Source organism: Athene cunicularia (genome assembly GCF_003259725.1).
Source record: "Athene cunicularia isolate RWA chromosome 20 unlocalized genomic scaffold, athCun1 chr20_part1, whole genome shotgun sequence".
NCBI lineage: Eukaryota > Metazoa > Chordata > Aves > Strigiformes > Strigidae > Athene > Athene cunicularia.
The window spans coordinates 5,925,028-5,936,637 of NW_020799125.1; the positions used below are offsets into that span (position 1 = coordinate 5,925,028).

Sequence of the window (11,610 nt, forward strand, 5' to 3'; positions counted from 1 at the left end):
CCCCCCGGGGCCGCGCCGTGCCCAGCCTGGGGCCAAGGGCTCGGAGCTGTCCCCAGCCCTCGCCAGCCAGACCAGCTGCCTTTCTGGAAACGGAGGTGGAAGAGGCCTTCAAGTTCAAATCATTGCGGAGGGACTTTTTAAGCAAAAATAAATATTTTTCTGAAAAGGCTGATTGACAGTTTCTAAACAGAAACAGGGATAGCTGGCGTTTACACTGTGTAATTGCCTCCACATGCTTAAGTTTATTTAGCTTCTCACAGCTACCAAAAAAAAAAAAAAATCAAAACACCCCAACCAGCTCATCACAACATTTCACAAGCGCGGGGGAGAGGCCTGGCATTGTGCGTTCCTGACGCTCAGCTGCACTGGGTACAAGGCCCGTGATCCAAAAGCCTGAGGCCTTGCTAGATGGGCACATGTGGATGTTAAACAACACGAGGGCTCCAAACTGCCAGGACTTCTGGAGGCATTTGCACCGGCAGAGCCCGGCCTAGGCACTGCTGCGGGCAACAGTGGTGGAGACTCTGCCACTCTGCGATCAGCTCTTTCTCGAGTCTGCCAAAACCTTCCTGAAGAATGATCAGCATCTTCGGTACCCGCAAGCTTTCAAAAATTTAAATACACCTCAGCTAGAAAGATTTCCAAGCGATACACTGTTCTGCCAGTGTGGGATGGCAACAAGCATGTGGTGTAAGATTCGGAAAGGTGTTTGAAAATATCTTCAGGTGTTTTGCTGTGATTCATCTTTCGGCTATGCCCTCCTGTGAGCTGCAGTTGAAAGTCATTAGAGTTAGACCCAAAGAAAGTTCCTGGGGATGGAGAGTCCAGAGCTCTGGACGGTGTGCTCTTAAAGTGTTTGGCTTCGGAAAGGAATTTGGAAAGCTAGTCTGCAACTCACTGAGCAGTGTCTGGGAAGAGTTTGGATCCCCAGAAAGAAAACGAGACAGCACTGTGACCAAGGAGCTGTCAGGTCAGCACATTCAGTACCAAGCAGCCAAAACTGCTGAACCTTTTCTCAGAGCTGCTGAGAATCACCTCCACCAGTTTGGAGTCCAGAGACCAGAAGGCAAAATTGATAACTTTCTTTCCCAAGCTATGCTTTAAAAGGCCTAATACTCTGATTGCATGCAATGGTCTTGTTCTTCAAACACTTATTCATGATATAGGAGACTGATGTACACTTTCCTGCTGTCTGGTGGCATCCAAATTCATGTCTCCCCCCCTTCTTCCTAACATCTGAACCATAGAAAAATAACTCTGTATGTTATCCAGTGACCGCTTTAATGAAAAATATAGGAATAATCAGTGGAACAGAGTGCTAGGTTTTGGTTTTGTTAGAACCTTTTGTTGCGGAGGGAGAATCCAGTCCTGCAGCTGCAGGAGAATCCTTGCTCCATGATAGCTCATAAAAGTCCATTCCAAAGGCGATCTGTGGGGAACAATAGAAGGCAACACCCAGCAGAAGAATGGGTGTATATTTTTAGTTTCCTATTAATTTCCTGCAATTAGGCCTTATTAGGAAGAGCTGAAATATGGCATGCTCCATTCAAGTCTTAGCACATACACTAACACCATTCTCTCTCAGCCATGACTTTGCCCATCATAGATGGAAAGAGTATAGCAGCCCTACTGTCTGTAAGAATTAAAAGTTTGGGATCTTGCTTAATTAGTTACAGAGATGGAGCTTGCACCAATGGCCTTCAGCTTTATTTCAAAGTAAAGTTGGTTTTGGAGCTCTCTTTCAGTAACTGCTTTTTGCTGAATAAATGTAAGAGTCACAGCTACTTGTGGGAAAGATTGCAGCAGATTTCTATCTTAAAAATTAGTTGAGGGAAAAAAATTTTAGAACTATCAAAATTTTCTATAATGGATATTTACTGAATGAAAAAGATCTGGTTTTTTTGGTTCAGAATGACCGCTCATTTCATAAATCCTGTTACAAACTAGTAGAAAAAACAGTATAGAAAAGAAAATATTTTGAGAGGCCTTCAGACTGACAGTTATTTTGGTGCATAACTTTGACTTGCTTCCCTCTGAGGGAAAAAAATTAATCACAAATGTTGTCCCTGGAGAACTAGTTTATTATTAGCTTATGTAAAAACATAATCATAATTCTAAATCTCTCTTTTGCTCAGAGAACAAACTCTCATCTCTCTGTCCATTCTCTTACTCTTCCCTAAGTCAGCTATCCTCTCTTCCTGAAGATCCTACTATGAAAGGATATAGTCTAAATCATGGTTATTTCCGAGGTTGACTTAACTGAATAATACATGTTAGGTCCGAGCCAATGTAATTTCCTTCAAGAGAAAAGGAGTGGATTTCATAAGAATCTGATGACTTGAATGCTTTGAAAATAAATCTTTTTCTGCCACATGCTCAGGCAAGATTTGTGGTGTGAGCATGTTGCCAGGAGTAACTTACTGTAGACCTTTCTTATGTAAATAAAAGGGAAAACAGTGCACGAGTGCAAACATCTAGTGGTGGAGTAAGATAAACTCATTGAACTCAGTGAGCTCATTTCTCTTTCAGTTGCATAAAAGGACTTGCTCTTTCTTGTACTGGTCCTCGTTGTTTCAAGTGTGGTTAGCTTCACCTTGCACTGCGGAGGGATCCCTTCCATGGTGTGTATAACCCCCACGCCCTTCATTTTACATCTCATTCGTGGTTCTTTTTCACATTTTCGTCTTACTATTGCCTTTTGCAATACATCTCAGTAGGAAACGGACCTTCCATGCTCTTTGCTGCCTAAGTGAGTTGTTTTGAATTACCAAACTCTTTACCCTTTTCCCTGAAGTTACACAGGGCTCTTTTCTCAGTCTTTGAACATCTTGAAACACTCACACACCAGCAATGTTTGTTAATAGAAGATACATTAGAAATGGAGAAAACTTAATGGAGACAAAGTGGTTGGTTTATCTAGATCTGTCGTTTATGAAGTGGATCACTATTAACAAAAGATGCACAAAGTTGTCCTATTTCGATTACGCCAGTATGCTGAAGGGGTACAGCTTCCATATCATGTAGGTGCAGAGCTAGCAGTGGCATGGCATTCCAGTATTAGATAATGTGACTTATTGTGGTATAAAGTTCCTTATGTCAGAATGCTTGTGTCTGCCCTTCCTGTACCAGCATTGCAGGGGGTATGGAAGTTGAAGAAAAACAATCCCCTTCTAAGGAGATTTTCTTTTCCAAAAAGACATATCAACTCAACAATACAAGTCTTAGGTATTTATAGAACAAATCCCCCTTAGTTTTTCATTCTTTTGTAGTCTGAGGAAAGGAAGGCATTTTTTATCAGATTTCTAACCTTGTTCTTTCAAAGAAAGAAAATCCCTCCTGTTAGTCAAAAGCAACATCACCAAGACCTCCTCTATGTTCATACATCCAGTATTAGAGTTATTATATGGCATTAGCACCTTTCTGCAAGTAATCCCAATAAACTTTACCCTCTGTGAAGGAAACTTCTTTTTTCCCCTCACTGTAGTTCTTTGCAGATAGTCCTGCAGCATCAGCCGGACCCGTGTAGCCAAGGGGAGTTTCTGCTGGCTGTTCGTGCCTGAGATGGAAGCTGGAGATTCCCTTTTGCTGGGAAATCCCTTGATGGTTAAACACACTAGAAGATCTTACTCCACCTTTGTGAAGAGGATATTCTGTAAATGTAGTACTTTATAAACCCATAATTCTGGCCCAACAGTACAGTTGTTTTTTTAAAATAAAGAGCTATTTCTGCAGCCCTGCCCTTCCTCACCACTACTTGGCATCTCAGCATCAACAGGGAATATGCCAGAGTGCAAAGTATTGGCCATGTATTTCTGTTACTCCACAATCCATCCTGTTCCAGAAATGTTTTTAGCGGTGGAACATTTCTCAGTTTACTGGGAACTTTTTGTGGCTGTACTGGAAGTCTCTCTACAGGGCCTACAACTGCAGTATCAGTCTTGCTCTTTTTTTACTTTTGTGATTCATCTTCAATAATAACTGCTCGCAAATTACCTGAAATTAGATCTTCAGTTACACCTGTACAGGTAGAAATAATTTCATTTCTAAGAGCAGCACTGTCGGTGCCAATTTAAAAAGTCAGTATGTGTTTCTTGAAAAATACACATCAGGAGGAGTAGAGTCCTGTTCCCTCTTTAACCATCACCCTGCTGCATTTTTTCATCTTAAAGCATTACAAAGTTATTAGCTACTGATTCTGGAGAGTTGTTCTAAACTCACAGCAGGTCTGTCAGTAACGTGCCCCGTCTGTAGTGTTACTCAGCATTTTTTAATCTGCACAAGTTTGTCTTTTTTTTTTTTCTTCTGAGGGGAGTGTTGGCAGAATTACAGTGGAGTTTGGGAGAGTTTTCCTCAGGGAGGTATCAAATGTGCTCATTTGATACTTTACCAAAGAGAGCAATAAATATATTAAATGTTTTCCCAAGGGCAATAGTTACATTCAGTAGTCATACATGTGAGGAAACTAAACTCTTCCCTAGAGAGGTCTGTGGCCAGGCATTTGAACTGAAATAAACAGCAGGATTTCAGGCAAAGGCTTTATCTGATGAACTACTGATGCAGTTTGCTCTAATCCCTCAGAAAGCAATGAATAGGAGTAACCAGGATGTGGCCCAGAGGGTATTGAGTTCAGCAAAGCATAGCCCAAGTGCCTTTTGGCTGACTAATGGTAAAGGGAGATAGAGTTTTCATATTTTCTTGTGGCTTTAATGAAGACAATAGAAGCAAAATGCACTCAGTTCACAGCAATTCAGTAGTTAAAGATCAAACTCATCTCTTTGTGGGTTTACAGAAGTACTGCTGGATTAATGGTATCTTTTACATATCTATTAGACCTTTTATCAGAAAATACTCCAAAGACCACAGACAAGGATTGTTTCACACACCCTCTCCCTGAGAAGAAATAGCAGTGCTCCATAATAGTTAGTAAAAAACATTTAAAATCTCCTATTTTTTTGCCATTTCTGGGAAATTTAGAGATCTGATATTATTACCAAACTGTAATCACAGGCAAGATGATGATAATACTAAAAACTAGCACTCCTCCTCTCTGAACACTTGCAAATGGTCATAGCTGTGGTGTTGCATATCATTCAGAAGGCATTAACTGCAAACGGCACGAAAGCTACTAACAGCTGGCTGTGGCTCCGAATTCTGTACTGGCTCAGGGGAGAGACACTGCTTACTTAGTTACTAACTTAATCCCCTAAACCATCTTTCTCATATATTATCAAGAGTCGAAGATGTTAACCTCATGAGAGCATCACCCATTATCTTGGTATTTCAGGGGAATTTAGAGACCAGATATTAATATCTATGAAACTCTTAATTCTAGAAATATAGTACAGTATAATACAAAATTAACATGAAAGACTATAATCACACAGCTAGGCTTTGTGAGATTTTATAACATGTCAACACCGAAGCAATAAGATAAATATTATTATAAGATAAATATAAGCAAAATGTGCAAGAAAAATATTTTTATTGTCTTTTCTTTGACAAACTGGCTAGCAGCTTCACATAGAAATAGAGCCTTCAGAATCTTAGCAAGTAACAAGCATCTGTTTGCTTTGAAAAAACTTTGTATGAGGTCAGTTTTAGCTCAGCAGAAACACATCCATCAGACCGAAAGTAAAGTAATCCATGCAAACGTTACAGGCTTAATCAACAAATCCAGTAAATTGCATGAGTTTGAGTCTGATTCAAGTGTTTGTATAACCAACTTTAGCAAATTCTCTCAAGAAGTCATATAACAGCTATTTTTCCAGGCAATTAAGAAAGTCACACAACAACTAAAAGCTTCAGACGCATGAACGTGGACCTTTATTTCAACTTTCAAGTGTTGTCTGAGTTAAAGGGATGCTCAACATTTCCTGCTTCCAAAAACTTTCTTTCCTTTTGGCACTTTTTGGTCACTTACATTGTAAAGTTATTAATACCACTAAAACTGAAAATATTTTCATAATTTTTCAGTACTATAACACAAGGCAACTGCACATGTAAAATGTCTTAGAACATTAAATTGAACATAAAATTTAATATACACAATTGATCTTAAGTACACTGTTTCTGTAAGCAGAGCTAGAATCAAGATTAATTTCCCAATGGGAGAAAATCACCAAGAATTACTGTCTCAGAATGTGGATAGCTGCATACATTCATTTAGGCAGAGACGCAAGCTGTTAGGGGTTTTTACAGCTGGAAACATAAATACACAAACACCTACAGAATTTAGGTGCTTTCGGATTTGAGATGCCTGAAGATCTACATTTTTAACTGTATAGAGATCTAACACTCCATGTCTCCATGTGATGCAGCAAATTTTAACTGATTCCTTGGGCATAACTTGACCGCCCAAATGCTTCTTTAGACTTCAGGTGGAATCTTTCACAGTCCCTCCTAATACTTCCCAGAACCCTCCTGCCCTCTATACCTTTAGGATCAGTTAATAAAGATAGATACCTAGATATTGTGTATTTACACAGGACTGTCTGCAGGTCTAAAGGAGTTCAATGGTGATTTCTGGAATCTATATCATTATAGTCTTTTGTTGATGCTACTAAACGAAAATATTTCAATAAAGACTAGACTGAAAGGCACAGTGCTTACATGTCATGGATCATTAAGCAGCATAAGAAGATAAATCACTCTGTTCAAGCGATGAGGAAAATACAATTTACATTATACATTTTTGTGTCCTCTAAGATTTTCTTTGCATAACATCATGTTACACTGATAAAATCACCAATAAATTGATACTTATATTTTTACACTGTCATAAACATACATAATTTTTCTTCAAGTAACCAAATTACATCCCTACTCATCAGGAAAAATGTAAAATGTAGTTGGATCGTACATTAAGCATGTCAATAATTGCAGAACAGAGAAGGATAAGATGGGTGTCAACAGGGAAAAGGTGAGTTATGGATGTCTGGGAGAAACAAGGCTTAGAGAAGCAACAGGGCTTGTCCTGTATAGCTTAGTATGAAGGTATCCACCCTCAATTATTGCTCAGTCACAAAATCATGATTTCAGTAGGTACTTTTAAGCCATCCTGAGGGGTTCAGCTCATTCTGAATTCCCTCAGTTTCCCCCTGGAAGTGTTGAAGACTAGTAAAGAGAAACCAGGACTTCCAGTATCACCTTCCATGGCACAATATCCACCAGTGAAATTCCTGCCTCCTGAATGTAAACCTTGAAAAGCTTTGAAGCTTTGAAAAATGAAATGTTCTGATAGATTCCTAAATGCTACTGCTTTTTAAACTAAATGTGTCTTCCACAGTGCTGTGTGGAAGGTGAAGAAAGATTCTAGACTTCTGTCAGTTCCATCCAAAGAGAAAATTTCAGCCTGGGACAGTAACTCATTCTCACAGCATCCAAATGCACAACTCCTTTGCTACAACAACTCCCTTCCTTGCTCTTTTAGCTCAAGGTTGCTAAAAGAGACTGAAAAAGCCCAGAGAGTAGTTCTAGTTATCAGAAGAAAAGGGAAGAGCCAGTCAAGTCCTGCATACTTCCAAGCTGACTGTCAGAACATCTTGTCATGGTGTGGTGGTGGTGAACCTCCCCCCAGCCTTGGGCCACTTGGTGCGATTCCCCCCCCAGGCCATATACCAACCTGAAATGGTTTGGGAAGCGCAGCAGACCAGAGCATTAAAGCACCCCCTTAGCACCCTCGGGGTGCCAAGAGTGTGGATGTCTACATATTTCACTGGATCCAAATATTTTTGTCTGTCTGTGTGTGTGTTTTGTGTTTATACGTATATGCATATACTTATATACATATATATACATATATATATATATATACTTTGATTTAGGGCACCTCATAGTAAAATGGTGTCATCTTTGTCATCCTCAAATCTGTAATCAAGTCGCTGTTTTAATTATAACATATTCTACCTAATCACCTTGTTAATCTTTAAATTGATCAGTCATTAAGCACTGCTAAAATTCGACCTTTTGATCTACCTCACACCATTATAAATCTTAAATTGCTACTAAATCATAACCATGTCAAATACTTTCATTTGTGACACATGGACCTCAATTTCTTGGTCCATGCTCACCACTTTCTTCCTGACTTATCCCCCTGTGAGCTTAACCTCTCTAGAGAATGAAGTATGCATGGAGCATTGCTTTTTTATGGAAAGCAGATAATATATATTTATTCACAGAAAAGATGGTTCAACTTTTTTTTTAAGTGAACATTAACTATGCTTAATTTAAGTCAAGAAATCTCTTAATTTTCTTGAACCATGTGCTTACTTATTAGAGACTCCTTCAGTAGTTGAATGTCGCAATGTTTATTGCAGAGGTAGATATCTCAAACAGGTCATGGCCAGCTAGAAGATTCCTTGGCTGGTGGAGTTTGAGCTGTTCATCTACCTTTCTTTTTTTCTAGAGCCCTCTCTAAGGATTGCCTTGGCCTCGGTTTGCTCAGCAGACCTTTATTTCCACATTGCTATTGTCATCTTGTAGGAGTGTAATCATCTAGTATGCAGTTGGAAGAGTTTAGTATTAAAAAACTGTTTGAGTAAAAATATAATAAGGATTTCTTTTGCTTTCATTTACAGTGAGAGTCTATGAGAGTAACAACTTTGAGATCTCAATTTTCAAATACATTTCAGTTTCTCTTCTGCAGAATGGGAATTACTGTACTTTCCCATTTCCTAAGCTGAGGTTAAATTCATTAGTATTTACAAAGCCCTAAGATCCTCAGCTGGAAAGAGATATAGAATTTGAAGTGTATAAACAAACATGAGCAAAAACCTGGAATAACAACTCTGTGTTTTGACACTAGAGTTCACAAGTTGCATTCAGTTTGTCTTCCCCAGCATTGTGAAATACCTTGCCTGTGACAGAGATTCGCCCCATGTAGTCTACCCATTATCCTATGGCACTTTTACATTGTAGCATTTTAGAAAATGCAGGAGACTTCAAAAGCATTTCAGGGCCAAAATAGAAAAAAATCCCTTTTTCCAACAAGAAAAAAGAGTAGAGGTCAGGAGACAGGAATTGTGTAATATGTCACAAAACAAACCTCCTGGAATTACAGGTATTAAGAATATCCACTACCAATCTAAAGATCTTTCCCATTGAGGAGTTATTTTGGTAATACCCAGTGTATTTGAAATGTGCTATATGAAAAGCACTCAGTTCACTTTGCAGGAGCTTGATGCTTTTGATATGTTTATTGGAAGTTCAGCTGTTGTATTTCAATAGGGTTTCCAAGCACATCACAGTCTCTTAAATCCTGGTGGGGAGTTCTTCACTTGATGGGATTTCCAAGCTTTATTTAAAGAATATGCTACTGTTTTTTCCCAAGGGGTAGGGCTAGCAATTACTTCTGCTTAGGAGGCAGCTCCAAAACTTGGACTTTGGGTAGTGATTAAATATTTTAGTGATGAAAAAGATATTCTGTGATACAGCCTTTCTGTACTTCTACAACAGTCCCCGTCAGATCTTCTACAGAAGCATCACACTGGGAGATCATTTTTCAAGGAATATTCTCTCCTGACATCTGAGACTGCAGAAATCAAAACACTTTTTTTTTTTCTGTAGCAAAAGAGAAGCATAGAGGAATATATATCATAAGATATTTAGTTTTGATCTTCAGATGTTTCCTGGTCTTTGACCTAAAAATATTCCTTGCTATAGCATAGAAGCAAAGAGGGCTTTTCACTCACACTTGTCATTAGCTGTTACAATTATTAAAAGGTATTGAGAAGTCTTGTGGATAGACATCTGTGGGACAATGGTGACATCTTCACTGTTACAGGTGCCTCAGTGGAGTGATACTCCTGTGAGGATATGCCCCCAAAATTCAGTTCACGGGCCCTGTAACTAGTGTTGCTTTACTCTTAAGATAAACCTTGATATGTTCTAAAGGTCACGAGAAAAGATCTTGCTGAAAATTAAAGGCTTGTTTTTTGAGATCTCTTAAAAGGGAAGGGAGGAAGAAGTGAAGGCTGAAAATGCCCTTAGAACTGCACTTACCAGAAATTGAGGCAATCATTAGCTCTCTCAGCTCCAGGCCTAGCTGAGCTACAAATATACGACCTTCCCTGCCAGAGAGTTACATCACGACCACAGAAGTTAAATAGAACCTTTTCCATTCTGTAATTTAAAAACAGCTTAATAGAGAAGATTTCGTATTAACAGGGTGGTTTCTTCCCTGTAGCAGAGATGAACATGGAAAAATTGACCTGTGCCCAGTTTAGTCTTGACTTGCCTATTCCAGACTCTTCTAAAGAGATTGTTTCACAGGCACTAAGCTGTGACCCTTCAAATGAGTTCATTTTGATTCCTTAATTAGACAGGTGTCCACAGAGCACACAAATTGTCTCTTCTTGTCTGGTTTCTCAGAAGAACTTATCATTGAACAAAGCCCAAACTGCACTCAGTCTACAAGGACAGCAAGATCTGTTTTCAGTAGAATTGCTTCAAAGAAAACAAATCACAAGAATATCAATTTGTTGTGGTGTTTCCCTAAAAAAAAATTTGCAAACCTTTAAACCAGCTTTAATTTTAAAGCTTGCCTAGAAAGTGCTCTGGTCTTGTGGCCCATGATTCTGTAAAAGAAAATCACTGACAGGGAGCAGCAAGATTGGGAAGGACATAGGAAAATCACAGAAAAGGTCTGCAGTGAGATGTTATGCTTTTGTACATTTTTCTCTGTATTGATCACTGCTACCTTGGCCTTTTTTACTGTTATTAATTTGACTTTGAAGCGTGTGCCTTTATGGGGCTCAGGTTCAGTGTCAGACCCATCTTCTGATTATTCCTCTGCTCGTCCCTTGTCTAACACACCCATCTACCTGCACATTCTGCATTTTACCGTCAGACACTTAAATAAAGGGGATTAAGAGCTGAGTCATAAAATGCAACTTGGGAAAGATGAAAAAAGGTAGTGTGGGGTGGGAGAAAATCAAGTCCTCATTGTAGCATACCTGTCTTTCCTGGAAGTCCTCTGATTTACAGTAGCTTTTTGACTTGTAGCAAGAGCCACAGCCTCTCTGGCTTCTCTTGCAAGGAGAGGACAGAGAGCTGAGTACCCAGGTGACCGGAGCTGCTGCATCCGTGCTAGATCCTCTCCTGCCTTCACTTAGCATGAAAATCTTTGGCTCACTCTGAGGGTTACTGTGCAGTTTCCGATTAAAAATCTCATGACAATAACTGATTTTTGTCAGAATTTAATGACTGCCAACACTAATATTGAAGGGAATTTTGCCTTCTCAGATGATGCACCCACATTCATAAATAGGTGGTTAGTCAGCCAGATAGGGTAAGAGCAGTCCACCCACCAAAACTTGTTATTCCTCAGCTCCCCACACTTTTGATTCCATCATTTCAAAGCGCAAATACTGCGGGAGGACCGAGCTATTCAGCCACCTGTGCACTGCAGTAGGAACACCACAGCCCCCGCCCCATGCTTCAGACAGATGCGCCCTCGCTGCCTCGCCCCCCTAAAAAGACGAATATTTAAAATAATAATTTTAAAAGATAATAATAATAAAGAGCGAGAAAATAGCGTTATGAGACGGTTCGCACGGAGGCCAGGCGGCTTGGCCAGGGAGCGGGTGCCGCTACCTGCCGCGCTGGCCC

At 39.6% G+C, this 11,610-nt stretch overlaps 1 protein-coding gene across 1 annotated transcript in view; it reads left to right on the forward strand.

Moving 5' to 3' along the window:
* Nucleotides 1–6,898: 6,898 nt before the first annotated feature.
* LOC113487633 (1,25-dihydroxyvitamin D(3) 24-hydroxylase, mitochondrial) overlaps nucleotides 6,899–11,610 on the forward strand; it is an 11,322-nt gene continuing 6,610 nt past the window's right edge. The window contains exon 1 of the mRNA XM_026862319.1: nucleotides 6,899–6,919. Within this exon, the coding sequence (XP_026718120.1) occupies nucleotides 6,899–6,919 (21 nt within the window). The remainder of the gene's footprint in view (nucleotides 6,920–11,610) is intronic.